This window comes from Monomorium pharaonis, chromosome 2 (genome assembly GCF_013373865.1).
Source record: "Monomorium pharaonis isolate MP-MQ-018 chromosome 2, ASM1337386v2, whole genome shotgun sequence".
Lineage (NCBI taxonomy): Eukaryota > Metazoa > Arthropoda > Insecta > Hymenoptera > Formicidae > Monomorium > Monomorium pharaonis.
Window position 1 is genome coordinate 9,630,337 of NC_050468.1, and position 16,275 is coordinate 9,646,611.

The window sequence follows — 16,275 nt, forward strand, 5'->3', positions numbered from 1 at the left end:
GAAACTGTTGTACATTGTACCGTGAAATAAAGTAGATGCGACGACAACACCGTCAAGATAGAAATTTTAGTCATATTTTCAGACTGCTGTAAATTATTATGTTATTTTTGTCTTTTTTATAAAATTAATAAAATATACGTTTTATAAATGTGCTTAATTTTTACGAATTAATATTACGTAGTAACGTGTTGACGAGCATATAATAAGTACAAAGTCACTGTTTTATTAAACAGATTTTAAACTCTTAGAACCACTGTAGCTTTTATGTGTTATTGTCTACAATTACTATTATATCACACTTTATTACATTCTTTTTCTGTCGATGTATTAAAATATTATTCTGTGAATATAAAATCATTACTCGTTTTTCGCGTTTTTATTAGAGTATCTTGCATTCTCTTATCAACTGTTAGAATATACTTCAACTTCGAGTTATATATTAATTATTATTTATACTTTTTTATTTGTTTTTGTTTACATTTATTTCTGAGGCTTTTTCGAAACACACTTGATGAGGTACTCTAAGGCTTTTTATTATGGCTCACAGTGGAATTTAATGTCGCAATAATCGATTATGGATATATTCAGTGTGTTAAACTGCAAAATTAAACGCAGTTGTACTAAATCTTTGTAAGACTGATTCTTTATCGAAATGCTTTAAATTATATTTGCAGCTTTATGGTGGAGATGTGTTTAAATAATGTAGTGGGCTACAGAAGCGATTACAAGTCGCGTCGTATCACTCAACTGTCCGAGAAGGCACGCAATCTTTCTCAAGTGTTAACAAACACAACAAAGATAATAAGACATAAATATGATTGGAGCTATTCCTTTTATAGATAAATATAAAAAAGGGAAGAAACTGAAAAATACGCGAACACATGTTCAAAACTATCTTCGTTTATCTGCGTATAACCCATATAATCACTGCTTTTTTTTTAGAATAGCTTACAGCATTTTTTTTACTACAAGGCGCTTTTGAATGTGTACGTATTGTATTAATATGTATTGTACAATGCGCTTAATACGTTTACAATATGTTTAAACATATTTCACATTTAAAAAAAATCTTTTTATTTTATTCATTATGTAAACTTTTGCTAGTGGAGCAAAATAATAAAAAAAGAAGACAATATAATGATAAATTATAAACGAAAACGTAGATAAAGCGTAAAACACGAAAGCAGATATATATACATTTTATGCTTTAAATGTTTTTGTATTGTAATATAAAAATTGTCTATATTTTTTGAATATTTTATTCATTATATTATTGTATTGATTTGTTGACTGCACTTAATCAGGATGCAAACTGTTAACAATTTTTTTCTTATCTTTTTGAAATCAAGTTGACTAATATACACATGTGCTGTTTAGAATTATTATCCTATTTTAATTTAACAGTTTTTTAAGGCCCAAAATAATGGTGCGTGAAAGAAATAGGAGCTGTATATAAAAATTATAAAGGAAAATTATAAAGAGAATTAACTAATATTACAATTATTATTTGTAACAAAACAAAAAAAGATAATAAATAATAAAGGCAAAGAACGAAAAAGACTCTTGCTACTTATTTTAATATTATAATTATAATTTTAATATTATAATTATAAATTTATCATTAATATTATAATTATATGTTCATCAGTTTAACATCAATTGTTTACTATATTAATTTGCAATTATGCCTTATGTTCCAAAATATTATAGTATTTTGTGTTACGGTGCGGTAAGCCAACTACTCCCTGTGAGTACGGGAAGTAAACGCATGAGTAGAATAAATATATTTAATTTATTAATAATCCGTGTTATAATACAATTTTTTTAAAGTTATTAATAAATTGACTGTAACTACATTTGTACAATTGTTTTACTTATACTTATGCTGTTTCAGTATCAAAATAAATTTATTATGATAAGAAAAATCAGGTAAACTGTTAGAGATAAAAATTAAAAATAAAATTATGTTATTATCTCGTGTATAATTGCTATTGTTTTATACATATAAAAGCTTTCATAAAACTTATACATAAAGCTTGATTGTTAACATTTGCATTTTGCATTGAAAGTCGGTATTATGTAGTAGAAATCTGTTGTTGAATCCAGGATATGTATTTAGCTACGTCAACGTAAACGATGTAATTATTGGCATTGCAGAAAGGTTTTCGCGAAATAATTCCACGTAAATGATAATGACCTGTAGTATTATCGAAAATGACCAGTCCGGTTCCGATGCCACCAGGAGCACTGCAACAGATGTTCCCACCGGCACAAAAGGTACGATCTGATGTGAGGTTGAAGTAAATCTGATTACTCCGAAGACAAGTCTCCTATAATTTAAACAAACTTGTCTGATTTTTATTTGTAACATTTGATTTTATAATGGTGGCGCGGAATTCTAAAGTTTCTGTATACCGTTTGCTTTGATGTGTACCGCATGATTACGATCGCGTTTATTAATTGGATCATTTGTCGATCCCTCGAAGTATGCGAAGACTTTGACAAATCAGTTTGTTATCGATACATGCAGTAAATATTATTCTAACTATAATAGATTGCCATGTTCGTAACTAAATTATATAACTCTATTTTAATATAACAAAATTGTATAGATTATAGCATATTGTTATTAACAATGCAAAAATATTTTTGTTGTATAAATATTTTGAATTTGTTTTTATCAGGATGTTTTTGCGTTTGCGGAGTGTTTTGTTTTTTCAGAGAATTTTGCTTGGTTTTGGATTTTGTTATAGAGAATACGAAAATAGAAAATTGACTTATTATTGATGTAGATTTTTACCTGACTCACTATAGGTATTCTTGCCATACGTAGATTAGAATTGATTTGGTAATCCCAATTAATTGTTAAATCACAACATATATCGCGCCATCCGACAACATATCCTTTATTATTAATGAGATTTTGAAGATTGGTTGATCCAGACCAGAGACAAATTGGCTTAATGAAAGGACTGTACTCAACAGGCCTGCTTAAAATCACAATCGCCAGATCGGAATCAGCGGACGATGAATACGCATAGTCAGGGTGAATTGTGTAGTTTGCCACTTTTCTATGTATTACGTTTTTTTCTGTCCACTTAGACAAGTTAGGTAGTCCCAAAACCACAATCAAATCATTAGGATTTACGATCCTGTCAAGGCATTTTGCCACTATAAAAACAAAGTATGCCACTATAAAAATACATTTTATAATAATCAACATTCTTAAAAAAAAAATAAAAAAAACAAATATTTTTAAACGTTTTTCCAAAATTTAAAAAAATAAAAAATAAAAAATAGGTTAAACACAGAGTATAATAATAAAAATAAACTTTAGATACTCATCGACATGCATTGTAAATATGTGCATTGGAAATTTAGAGAAATTTATTTTATTATTCAAATATGTAAAATAAATCTTTTGCAATCTAAACATAAGCTGATATAGGACAATAAACACATCCTTCGTCACACAGAAAAGTAATAATAATAATATTAAATTATAATATCAAATTTCTTTTTTTGGTTTTTTTTAGTATACCTGTTATAATATGTGTGGTTGTTAGAACAGAACCAACACATCTGTACTTTTGTGGTTTCTTGAAGAGAGCTACCACCCATGGCCACTGGCCAGGAAATGTCTCCTGACCAATGGGATATAATCGATTTGTATCATCGGTGTAATAATTAGTGATACCGCATTCGTTATTGGCAAATTCAACAACAGAAGTGGATCTAGAGTGGCTCAAGAAGCTTAGACGGTCTTGACTCGGATTGTCTATACGATAACTGCTTGAATTTCGTAGCAACAACCAAGAATTGTTGCTTGCCGGGTACACAATATGTCCTAACTCGATAGTAGCATTAATTATTCCATTTGCTGAGACAATAGTAAAATAGACAAAATAATAATTACCAATGATATTATATATATGATGTATATAATAAAACAAAAATTTTAGTCAATCGAATAACTTTATCTTACTCTTATCTCAATAATTTCTCACTTTAATCTCTAAGTTATGGCAAATGCTTTTTAAACGCTTACATTCGAGATCCGGACAGTATGATTGACTGTTAAACCATATTGCAGATATTGTCGGAATCGGTTTGTGCGAGGGATAATAAATATAATACAACAAAGGTTTACTTTGACTAGCAGCTCGAACGCTGTCATATATCGTTCGTGCCAATTCTAATCGATAGTCTCGAAATCCAATTAAATTTTTTTTCTAGAATACAGTAAGTTAATTGTTATTATTAATTAGCTTAACTGTTTTTATTTTTTATATAAACAATACAGAACATAAATTATTTAAAAATATATTTTTAAATCATGCTTTAATAATTTTTAAGGATATCTAATTTTAAGGCAAAATGTCAGTTTACGTTTGGCAGCAACAAGTTTTATAATGACTTCAACAATACAAGTCTTTATTAAGATTTTTGGTTTATATATTAAGAAATCAATGATCATAATTGCTTTTATTAATGATTACAAACTTATGCAAACTTTTCTACATTTAATAATACTACAGAGAAATACTTACCGTTACTTCAATGTTACTGTTCAAGGCTATTTTTAAGTAGTATTCATCATTTACTGGAGGAGGTGGAATTGAAATCTGTCCTAATAAATTACTTGTTCCGGGTTTGGTCATATTTTCAGTTATATTCATAAGATATTCCGAACAATTAGTTCGTCGTTGACAGACTGTTATACTTTGTACTGTGAAATAAAGTAGATGCATCACCAATGCCGTCAAAATAAAAATTGGAGCCATCCTTTGAGACTGTTATAAAATTTTGATTCTATTACAAAATTAACAAAATACACAATGTTTTACAAATGTGCTTAATTTTTACAAATTATTATTAATATTACATAAGAACGGTTTTAACGGATCACTGCTTTATTAAGCAGATTTCAAATTCTTATGAAAATTACTGTGATCTTTACATATAATAGTCTATAATATCCATTATTTTACCTTATTATTAAATTAATAAATATGTAAGTATTGCTCACCTCTTACGTTTTTATTGGAGTAACTTACATTCTCTTATTGATTATTAGAATACACTTCTTTGTGTTACGTTAATTTTGATTTAAATTTTTGATATATTTTTTATATGCATTTATTTCTAAGACATTTGCAAAACATTTTTGACGAAAAACTTTGAAGCTTTTCTTTATTGCCTACAGCAAAATTCAACGCAATAACCGATTCCGAATATTCAATGGTTTAATCGTCGAAATTACTTGACCGCAGTCCAACCGAATTTTAGCAAGACTGATTTGTTTATCTAATCGCTTTGAATTATATTTTCAATTTTATGCTGGAGTGTTTGAGTGGTGCGGTAGTAAGTTGCAATGAGCCCAGGCAATGATGAGTCATATTATTTAACTTGCTTGCGACGGCACGCTTTTTAATTTAACAAACAATATAGAAAATAGGACATAAATATAATTGAAGCGTCTTATTTTTTTAAACGATATAGCAATAAAGAAACTAAAGAATGTACGAACGTCTGTTCGAGACTATCTTTACTTATCTCAATGTAGTCGGTACAATTACTTCAGTAAACGAGTTAACACGAAATTAACACAATTTTTATATATAGTCGTCTCACTTTATTTATATTTACACTCTGTATTTGTTTCTGTGCTATTGATATTATTAATTACTCGTTTTTATTGCACTTTGTTATTTTTTGAATAATAAATACATTTGTATTCATTTATTTATCCCGTTTTAATGTTGTATTGTACATTATTAATTAATTTATAATCTGTCATTAATTATTTTTACTGTTTTAATTCTTTAATTTATGTTAAATATAGTATATATGTTATGACCACTTGCGACGCTGTCGTTCGTGTGAGAACTGGCCGAAATCTGGGCAACAACAACGTCGTTTTTCGTTTTGTTTTTACGTGTTAAAAGATTACTCTCAGTATTCCGTTGAGCGCATCTCATCGGCACACGCAGTTAAGTGTATTGTTAAGTGTATTCAATAAGCCTAATAAACTTTGTATTAATCAATTCACTGAAGAATATTCTGAACACCGACGAAGAACGATGTCAATCATTCATATTTATCATACAAATGTGTAGATAAATTTATTATGACAAGAAAATTTAGCATAAGCAATTAAGGATAAAAACTAAAAATTACATTGGTTGTTAATCTTTCCACAACAGTTTTGTATAATCATAAAAGCTTGATTACTAGCACATTTGTTTTTTGAGAGGAAAGATAGGCATTATATCTGTTGTTGAATCCAGGGTATGTATTTAGCTATGTCAACGTAAAGGACATAATTCTTAGTCAGTATTGCACTTATGTGCAATTATATCTTTAGAAGTAGCAATATGTTTATATTAATTACATTATATACCTTGATACAATCAACATGTAATTATTAATGTTGTTTACATGTAAATAAAAAATTATTAAGTACGTTTTAATTGCATTAAGCCTATGTGTAATTAGTATAAAATCTTTCTAGTCTTTCTAAATAAATTAATACATATGACTCAATAATTGAGCTAAAATATATAATACAAGTAATGTTGTCAATTCAATTACGTGAAATGATTAAAACAAAGCAACCAAAGAATTAATGTTATTGCAATCATTACAAATGCACTATGGTTGAATAGAAATAAAATGTCTTTAATGTTTAATATTGTTGAACATCGGTACAAACTATTTATGTATTACATGTTATACTTATATACAGGAAAAAATGGATCCTTGCTGCAAGTAAATTTTTATTCTTGAACGCTATATGTCTAATAGGTTTGTATGGAGTATATTTTATTCTTAAGATGATTTTATTTTCACTACCCATTGTTACGTGGCGTGTTTTCTCATGAACAAAATGCACTTTCTGTATAAATAAAAAAGTCTCGCCAAGAGCGTGGAAGGAAATAAGATTTCGCCATCGACATATAATACTAGACTGAAATATGTCAATTTATAAAAGGGATCGAGAAATGAGAAGGACAGAATTATGAAAACTTTTATTTAAGGAAAGTAATATATTTAAATTAAATTAAATTTATTTTGGATAAAGTTGGCAAGAAGACTTATTGAGAGAAAAATTACAATTAATACAAACACATTCAGTGTTAAACTAATGTGCAAATTTATTTTTTAATTAAAGCAACTTTTGTTTTTAATTGTGTGCAAGAATGTTTTTAAAACAATTACTTTTTTATTTTTAAGACAAAAATCAACGCTTAATTCAATTGTACGTATAAATGCGAATATATAACGTATACATAATATTAAAATAAACATTTAGCATTATTACATAATTATAAAGTATCTAATTCTTAATTTTGAAAATTTGTTACAATTTGATATGTATTACAATATTATATATGTTATTGATTCAATTATATACATAATTCGTTTAACATGCATAATAAAAATTGCAATCAATAACAAATAAATTGCATAAATCATTTATATTGTTGGTAGCCCACAACTACACCTTTTAATTAAAACAAGTCACTTTTTCATTGATTTTATAGCATTTTTCAAAAATAATAAAGTAAGTAATCATTTTTATTTAATAAATTATTGTTGTATTACTTTTTTTTTAGGTTAAGAAAAAATGAGCCAATTTAGCAATTCTGACCTTGAATTCGAATTCAGCAGGTCAAAATACATAAGGATTGACTAGTCTAGTCTGCCAGACCAACCACTTTTTTTTGTGTGCTTGTGTTATTAATACAAATTAATTAAGTTATACATAGGGTAATTATAAAGTCCTTATATTTGATTATAAAATTCTTATACAAACAAAATTTTACACATGTTACTAGTTTAAAAAAACAGATAATTTGTATTTTTCCAAGTTTTATTTTATTTTATTTATCTTAATTATTTATTTGCTCAGATCAATCTGTCTCTATATCCTAATAAAGTAATTAAAGCTTTTTGATATTTTTAGTTACATAATATTCAATTGACTTTACGATAAGTCAATAAAACTGATAATGCAAAGCATAAGAAAACAATCATTGGATTTCATGATAATAGGTGTAATAAAATATAAAAATTATGAAATTAATTTATAAAGCAAATGTTTTGTTATATTATAAATTATTTGTATAATAAACAAAATATGCACGTTATTAAAAATAATAAGTAATTAAATAACGATGGAAATTACAATAAAATTATATTAATATCTTATATTAGTAACGGTAAAGACTGATCTATATCTCAACAATATTTGTTTTAGGACCTATGTTTATTAGACCATTTTTCTAATTTTAATTTTTAATAAATGCGGTGTCAACTCTTAAAATATATAATACTTTTTTTAAATATTTTATATGTAGAACCAAAAAATTATACTATAAATGCTTACATAATAAAAATAAGCATTTTATATATTTAACAATATATTTAAGAAATATTCATCATAAGATTGACGCGTGAGAGTTTTAAATATGTACACAGATGGCAAATACAAGTGGCGAAATAAAAGGTTTATTTATAAAAAGTACACATAAATGCTTAAATATAAAATTTTATGTTAATTTCTCGATAGCGCAAATTAATGTGAAAATGCAACTTTGGTGCCGTGTGCAACTACGTATTTAAATCATTGAACATCATAATTTTGGTAATTGCCGGTGCTCCTGTTTTATAGAAAGGTAAGTCAACTTAAAAACTAATCCTAAATTATATATTATAAGAATCAAACGTCTTGTTGATCAAAACAGAATTAATACTTATTTATGAGTTTATTTTTAACTAAATTTTGTAAAAATTGCATGTATAGATATAACATAAAAATATTGTGTTAAGTCTTCGACACATGATACGATTTTTTATGCTAGATCGCATATGAGTCTTATTACATATCCTAGCTAATTGACTCGGATGATTATATTAGCAATCGTAGTTTACTTAGTGACAATATTTGTTTATAACTATATAAGTAACTATATATTATTTAAAAAAATTTTTTTTTAAGCCAAAAACATTATAAAAGTTTTTTTTTATTAACTTAAACACTATAATTTTTAGTTTGAAAGATAAAGAATTAAAGATTAATATTACTGCACACACACACACACACACACATGCGTGCTATGTACCCAAATAAAGAAAACAAGTTGTTAATATGACTAATATATTTGTATACCTTTTTTTGTAAAACGTATTAATATTAAAAAAATAAAAATAATTACAAAAATTATTTAATTACTTATTATTGGTTACATATTATTATATATGATTCCATATATTATTATATATTATTAGGTGCAATGCATAATATTATAATAATACATAATTATATATAATTATATATAATTATACATAAATAGACATAGTCAGAAATAATGCAGTCTAAGCTACATATCATATATAATTATATATGGTTATATAAAACTACACATTTATGCAGAGACAAATTCGATGTATGATCATGTATGGTAAATATATATATATAATTATCTGACAATATCTAAAAATTTTTTCCCGGGTATTTATTATAATTGTGAAGCTAAAATTAACAGACATGGTAGTGTCTCGCACCAAGTGAAAGCGCTAACGCGAGAGTGTTTTACGCGAGTACGCAACTTGCGAGCATCTGAGATTTTAATACAATAATAACTTCGGTATTTATATATTAAAATTAAAGGAAACTTTGATCATCATGTGGAAGATAATAATATTATGTACGGTTGTGGGTCTGGTGGCCGCCGAAAAGACTACTTTTGAAAATTACAAGGTCTTCAGAGTTGCTGCGACTACAGAAACTCAGGCTGAACTGCTCAATCAATTGACAGACGCTCCTGATGGAGTAAGTAAATTTTTCAAGCATAAATTCAACAAAATCAGCTATATCTACAAATTTATCAAATTATTTATTACTTAACATTTGTAGAAGATATAAAATGTCATATAAAAATGTATTTAACTTTTAAACTAAAATTATCAATTATATTTCTTTTATTAAATAAACGTAATGAGTTAAACATATAGATAAATTTAAGACCTATTCGGTCTGCTGCGGATATTACAGTGCTGAATATAATTTTTCTATTAAATCAATATTCTTAATTCATAATAATTTCAAAATTTAACATTTTGTGTCACAAATTTTTCCATTGATAGATTTTTTGTGAAAATTGGCATATTAGGGTTCTCGAGGTTGCTGATTATGAATCCACAATCACATTTTTAAAATTCAAAATGGCGAATTCAATATAGTGGACGTAACTTTTAAAATTTAGTTTTCGTTAAACTAGTCATTTAGGATTTTCTTAGGACGCTGATCACGAATCCGTTATCAGATTTTATCGCTTTATGTGTTATTTTTGTCTACGAATTCCTAATCAGCAGCCCGAAAAACTTTTACATAATAAGCTCCTAAGATATGTTAAATTTTAAATTTTGTGTCCGCTTTATTAGACCCGCTATTTTGTAATTTGTATTTTTCATCATAATCAATGAAAATCATATGATCAACAATTCTTAAAACCGCAAAATAAAATTTTTAATAACAGCAAATTAATTCTTTGACAAATGTTTAAGTACAGGTTTCTAATTAAAATTTTTTATGGACAAATTTTTTTATTAGAAGTGATAGCTTTACGATGTATATTTAAAAAATTTTAATGTATGTATATTTAAAAAATTATTTATTTTACATAATTCTAACAGTAATTTTATTGAATGTCTTTTTCTAATTGTTTTCTAATTCTAATGATTCTAATGATTCTAAATATACTATAGGAATACGTGAAGTACTTAATTACTTGAAAAAAATACTCAGACAATAGGTGCCTTGGCGGCGCTTTTTAACATTTAATATTCTTAGCAGTAAAATCTGTTGCAGACCGAATAGGCCAACTTAACTTTATCTATATGTTTAAAACATTTACCGGTCAAAGAAGTAACTTACTAATTAAATGCAATTATTTATAGTTTTCCTTCTGGAGGGAACCGTCATTGAACAAACACGCGGAGCTTATGGTAGCCCCGCACAAACTCTCTGAATTCTATGAAATGATGGCGCGGATTCAAGTACCTTATGAACTTTATATTGAGAATGTTCAAGAATTAATCGATATAGCAGCACCCGTGGCAATGTCAACGACATTTGATTTTAGAAACTATTACAATCTCGATGCAATTTACAAAAATCTGGACGATTTAGCCAACCAATATCCCGATAAGGTACAGACTATCATAGGCGGCAAGACGTACGAGGGGCGTCAAATCAAAGGCGTTAAAGTTTCCTTTAAAGCCAACAATCCCGGAATCTTCATTGAGGGTGGTATTCACGCCAGAGAGTGGATCTCGACAGCGACTGTTATGTACATTCTTCATCAATTACTGACCAGCGACAATCCGGAGATCAGAGCTCTAGCTGAGAGTCATGATTGGTATATCTTCCCTTCATTTAATCCCGACGGATACGTATACACGCACACCACGGTAAACTTAGTTTTATGATGTCGCATAAAATATTATTTATAACGATAATTTATAAATTAACCTTAGTTACATGAATAATTTTAATTTACTTCAGAACCGATTATGGAGAAAGACACGTAAGCCCTATGGTTTCGGGTGTTATGGCAGCGATCCCAACAGGAACTGGGGCTACAAATGGAACAGTTAAGAATTTATTATTGTACTATGTTAATAGAAAATTACAATATATAGTAAACAATTAAATAATATCTAATAAAAATTGAAACCATTTTACGAGTTTTTGGAAGATTACAAAATCAAGATCCGTCTGATATTTCTTAATATTATTAAATATACATTTATATATAAAATTTAATATTTTTTCAGCTGGAGGCTCTAGTAATTTCCCATGTTCCGACACTTTCGCTGGAACAGGACCATTCTCTGACATTGAAACAAAGAGCATGTCTGAATATATCAGCTCGATTTCCGACAAATTCTATGCATATCTTACGTTCCACAGTTATTCGCAACTACTGCTGATCCCTTACGGTCACACAAGGGCTCGTCTTGATAACTACAACGAGTTGGTAAGCAATTTTAATTGTGAATTAAATATAGTTTTAAGAAACTTATAATAAAATAATTATATTTAAAAACATTGATAATAAATTAAACAATTAATTTCTTTATCAATAGCATTATTATTACCATATTTATTAATTGAATAGTATTAATTATTATGTAAATATTGTAAATTATAAGTTAATAAAATTATACTTATACATATATTGGAAATATACAATCAATGATTGTATATCAAAAAAGAAATGTGAATTCTCTCTAAAACTTCTCAACAATTTGGATTAATTATAATTGATCCAATTCTGTAATAAAACAAATTTATTCTCGTTTATCTTATTATTAGCATAATATAATTTTATAATAATTAAGAAGAAATATGCATTATTTTAAAACAACATTTATATGATTTTTATGCTTTTTCAGTATGATATCGGCTTGAAATCAATTACAGCTCTCCAAAAAAGATACGGAACTAAATATACAGTTGGAAATATTGCTGAGACAATCTGTATGTATAAAATTTTATCTCAACTCTCTCTCCCTCCCTCTCTCTCTCTCTCTCTCTCTCTCTCTTTCTTTTTCCTTTGCTCCTCTCTTTTTCTTTCTTATATCTAACAATAAATACTTTTTTAAATTTTCTAAAATAAATTATTAGAAGATGTATCTTTTTATTATTTTGAAAGTGTAATCTCCAAAATTAAATTGTTATATTCTAAGTTTAAAATAAAATTATACATAAAAATAGTTTTTCTCCAACTTATTAATTTTGTTTGTAGATGTGGCTTCTGGAGGTTCTATGGATTGGGTCAAAGGCACTTACGGTACACCTATTACCTATACTTATGAATTGCGTGATACAGGTCGCTACGGTTTTTTGTTGCCTCCTAACCAAATTATCCCAACTGGAGAAGAAACTATGGACTCTCTCATAACTATGTTTAAACAAGCAAAGGGATATGGATACCCTAAACAATAATTAAATACTAAATAACTAAATTTTGTAATAAATATAATTACTTATAACATATTTTTTTATTTAATAATTTGCTAATTTTTTTAAAATATTGTATAATCTATAATATATTACATAATAATGAATTTTAATATTTTTGTTTGTAATCGTGTACATACAATATTTCAAATTAAAGAAAAAAAATTTATAATCTGGTCAATTTCACTATACGACAAAAAATTGTTGGAGCACGATTTCAATTCCGCAAGTTCGATATGATAGAAAAAAGAACCCAAAACATTAGACTATACTTGGTTTTATTATATTCGGTTTGAGTTTCTTTTAATCAAAATTTAAAGTTAGATAATTTTTGATTATTTTTGATCCTTTGACGAAAAATATAGCGCCACAGAAACGCGATATTGAAAATTGAAATAAAGGCAAACCTCTGGTAAAATTTATCAAGAAACTTGATGGAATCATTTCCGATCCTCTTCGACTCCCCACACCCTTGTTTTATTTCTAAAAAATTAAATTACAAAAAATTACCAAAAAATGTAAAAATGAGAAGAATGCAAAGCTCAAAGCAGTTCGGGAGTGATTCCATTGTGTGGAAAATTTTACTAAAATTTAGTCAACAAAAAATAATGCATATAATGCAAATTTTTTGGTTCTATGGACAACTTAACACTTATAAAAGTCGATTTTATGATATTGAATCAAGCAACGCGGTAGCGGCGCGATGTCAATAAATACATAAAAAAATCGTGCAGTGTGACGCGAACTGCACTGCACAGCTACTAACAATAAGCTTTATTTGGAATTTAGCTGTCAAATTTACTTTTTATTAAAATATTTTAGAAACAAAAATTATAATCAAAAGTCTAATGGAAATTTTATTATACCAGAACACAACAATGCGCGCGCTTCGCGCGCGCCACTTAGCATTTTTATATTGAACATTGCACTTTTTTTTCTTCTGTAATATTACTCTCACACACTTTATCATATTTAATGCCCTTCTCTATCTCACGCTCCTTCTCCCCCTCTCTAAATTACTAATTATATTATTAATGATATTAATTATATTATTTTCATATTGTTCAATATTACTCTTACATTTCACTTTCTTATTTAATCCTCGTCTTTATCTCTCCCGCTCTCCCACTCTCCACCCTGCGCCCCTCTCTCTCTCGCTAAACACAAATTAGTAATTATATTATATTTTCATGTTTCTTAATATCACTCTTACATACATTCACTTCATACTTAATCCCCTTTAAATAAATTAAAAATTATAATATATTATATGTAATGTTACCTGTTAATTTTCAATCAATTTTCAAAACTTTCACTTTCTGGCGAACTCTTTAGAAAATCATTGTACGCTTCCGGAACTATATGAAAACTACGTTAAAATAAATAAATCTGTCAATATTCAATAAGCACTTCACGTCCAACTTACAAAATTCAAGTTTTTCGGGTAAAATAATTGTTTAAAAAATGTTTTAATTAATTATATTACCGGAACTTCTTAGAAACTTATTGTACGCGTCCGAAACTATATGAGAATTGCGTTAAAATAAATAGATATGTCGATATTCGATTAGCACTTGACGTGTAGCCTTAGAAATTCAAGTTTTTCGAGCAAAATAATTGTTTAAAAAATGTTCTAATTAATTATATCACCTGAACTTTATAGAAACATATTGTACGCGTCCCGAACTATATGAGAATTACGTTAAAATAAATAGATCTGTCGATATTTGATTAGCACTTGACGTGTACCCTTAGAAATTCAAGTTTTTCAAAAAAAATAATTGTTTAAAAAATGTTTTAATTAATTATATCACCTGAACTTTATAGAAACATATTGTACGCGTCCCGAACTATATGAGAATTGCGTTAAAATAAATAGATCTGTCGATATTTGATTAGCACTTGACGTGTACCCTTAGAAATTCAAGTTTTTCGGGAAAAATAATTGTTTAAAAAATGTTCTAATTAATTATATCACCTAAACTTTATAGAAACATATTGTACGCGTCCCGAACTATATGAGAATTGCGTTAAAATAAATAGATATGTCGATATTCGGTTAGCACTTGACGTGTACCCTTAGAAATTCAAGTTTTTCGGGAAAAATAATTGTTTAAAAAATGTTTTAATTAATTATATCACATGAACTTTATAGAAACATATTGTACGCGTCCCGAACTATATGAGATTTACGTTAAAATAAATAGATCTGTCGATATTCGATTAGCACTTGACGTGTAGCCTTAGAAATTCAAGTTTTTCGGGAAAAATAATTGTTTAAAAAATGTTCTAATTAATTATATCACCTGAACTTTATAGAAACATATTGTACGCGTCCCGAACTATATGAGAATTACGTTCAAATAAATAGATCTGTCGATATTCGATTAGCACTTGACGTGTACCCTTAGAAATTCAAGTTTTTCGGAAAAAATAATTGTTTAAAAAATGTTTTATTTAATTATATCACCTGAACTTTATAGAAACATATTGTACGCGTCCCGAACTATATGAGAATTACGTTAAAATAAATAGATCTGTCGATATTCGATTAGCACTTGACGTGTAGCCTTAGAAATTCAAGTTTTTCGGGAAAAATAATTGTTTAAAAAATGTTCTAATTAATTATATCACCTGAACTTTATAGAAACATATTGTACGCGTCCCGAACTATATGTGAAATACGTTCAAATAAATAAATCTGTCGATATTCGATTAGCACTTGACGTGTACCCTTAGAAATTCAAGTTTTTCGGAAAAAATAATTGTTTAAAAAATGTTTTAATTAATTATATCACCTGAACTTTATAGAAACATATTGTACGCGTCCCGAACTATATGAGAATTGCGTTAAAATAAATAGATATGTCGATATTCGGTTAGCACTTGACGTGTACCCTTAGAAATTCAAGTTTTTCGGGAAAAATAATTGTTTAAAAAATGTTTTAATTAATTATATCACATGAACTTTATAGAAACATATTGTACGCGTCCCGAACTATATGAGAATTACGTTAAAATAAATAGATCTGTCGATATTCGATTAGCACTTGACGTGTAGCCTTAGAAATTCAAGTTTTTCGGGAAAAATAATTGTTTAAAAAATGTTCTAATTAATTATATCACTTGAACTTTATAGAAACATATTGTACGCGTCCCGAACTATATGAGAATTGCGTTAAAATAAATAGATATGTCGATATTCGATTAGCACTTGACGTGTACCCTTAGAAATTCAAGTT

The 16,275-nt window shown here is 27.4% G+C and overlaps 2 protein-coding genes across 3 annotated transcripts; one reads left to right on the forward strand and one right to left on the reverse strand.

The window, feature by feature from the left end:
- Window positions 1-487: 487 nt before the first annotated feature.
- LOC105831769 (serine protease gd) lies at window positions 488-5,615 on the reverse strand. Of its 2 annotated transcripts, none has more exons than XM_036283117.1 (6): window positions 5,030-5,615; window positions 4,551-4,729; window positions 4,049-4,232; window positions 3,542-3,880; window positions 2,801-3,171; window positions 488-2,330 (listed from the first exon to the last, which is right to left on the reverse strand). In XM_036283117.1, the coding sequence occupies exons 2-6, from the start codon at window positions 4,677-4,679 to the stop codon at window positions 2,076-2,078; spliced, it is 1,278 nt and encodes a 425-aa protein (XP_036139010.1). In that variant the 5' UTR covers window positions 4,680-4,729; window positions 5,030-5,615; the 3' UTR covers window positions 488-2,075. The 2 variants fall into 2 exon arrangements, with proteins under 2 accessions (XP_036139010.1, XP_036139008.1); XM_036283115.1 differs by having other exon boundaries at window positions 4,551-4,812.
- A 2,977-nt stretch (window positions 5,616-8,592) lies between these two features.
- Window positions 8,593-13,059, forward strand: LOC105831768 (zinc carboxypeptidase). Its single transcript, XM_012672147.3, has 7 exons — window positions 8,593-8,681; window positions 9,677-9,838; window positions 10,966-11,478; window positions 11,573-11,660; window positions 11,845-12,047; window positions 12,466-12,550; window positions 12,819-13,059. Exons 2-7 carry the CDS (start codon window positions 9,692-9,694, stop codon window positions 13,016-13,018), a joined length of 1,236 nt encoding a protein of 411 aa, XP_012527601.1. The 5' UTR covers window positions 8,593-8,681; window positions 9,677-9,691; the 3' UTR covers window positions 13,019-13,059.
- Window positions 13,060-16,275: the final 3,216 nt, after the last annotated feature.

What these genes read in the sequence shown, in the direction of transcription:
- LOC105831769 (XM_036283115.1), bottom strand. Translation starts at nt 4,784, where the DNA reads ATGGCTCCAATTTTTATTTTGACGGCATTGGTGATGCATCTACTTTAT. An exon ending in ACAGTAACATTGAAGTAACG is followed by an intron (nt 4,233 to 4,550) that starts GTAAGTATTTCT and finishes ACTGTATTCTAG; the next exon opens with AAAAAAAATTTAATTGGATT. An exon ending in ATACTGTCCGGATCTCGAAT is followed by an intron (nt 3,881 to 4,048) that starts GTAAGCGTTTAA and finishes CTATTGTCTCAG; the next exon opens with CAAATGGAATAATTAATGCT.
- LOC105831768 (XM_012672147.3), top strand. Translation starts at nt 9,692, where the DNA reads ATGTGGAAGATAATAATATTATGTACGGTTGTGGGTCTGGTGGCCGCC. An exon ending in TGACAGACGCTCCTGATGGA is followed by an intron (nt 9,839 to 10,965) that starts GTAAGTAAATTT and finishes AATTATTTATAG; the next exon opens with TTTTCCTTCTGGAGGGAACC. An exon ending in TTGATAACTACAACGAGTTG is followed by an intron (nt 12,048 to 12,465) that starts GTAAGCAATTTT and finishes ATGCTTTTTCAG; the next exon opens with TATGATATCGGCTTGAAATC.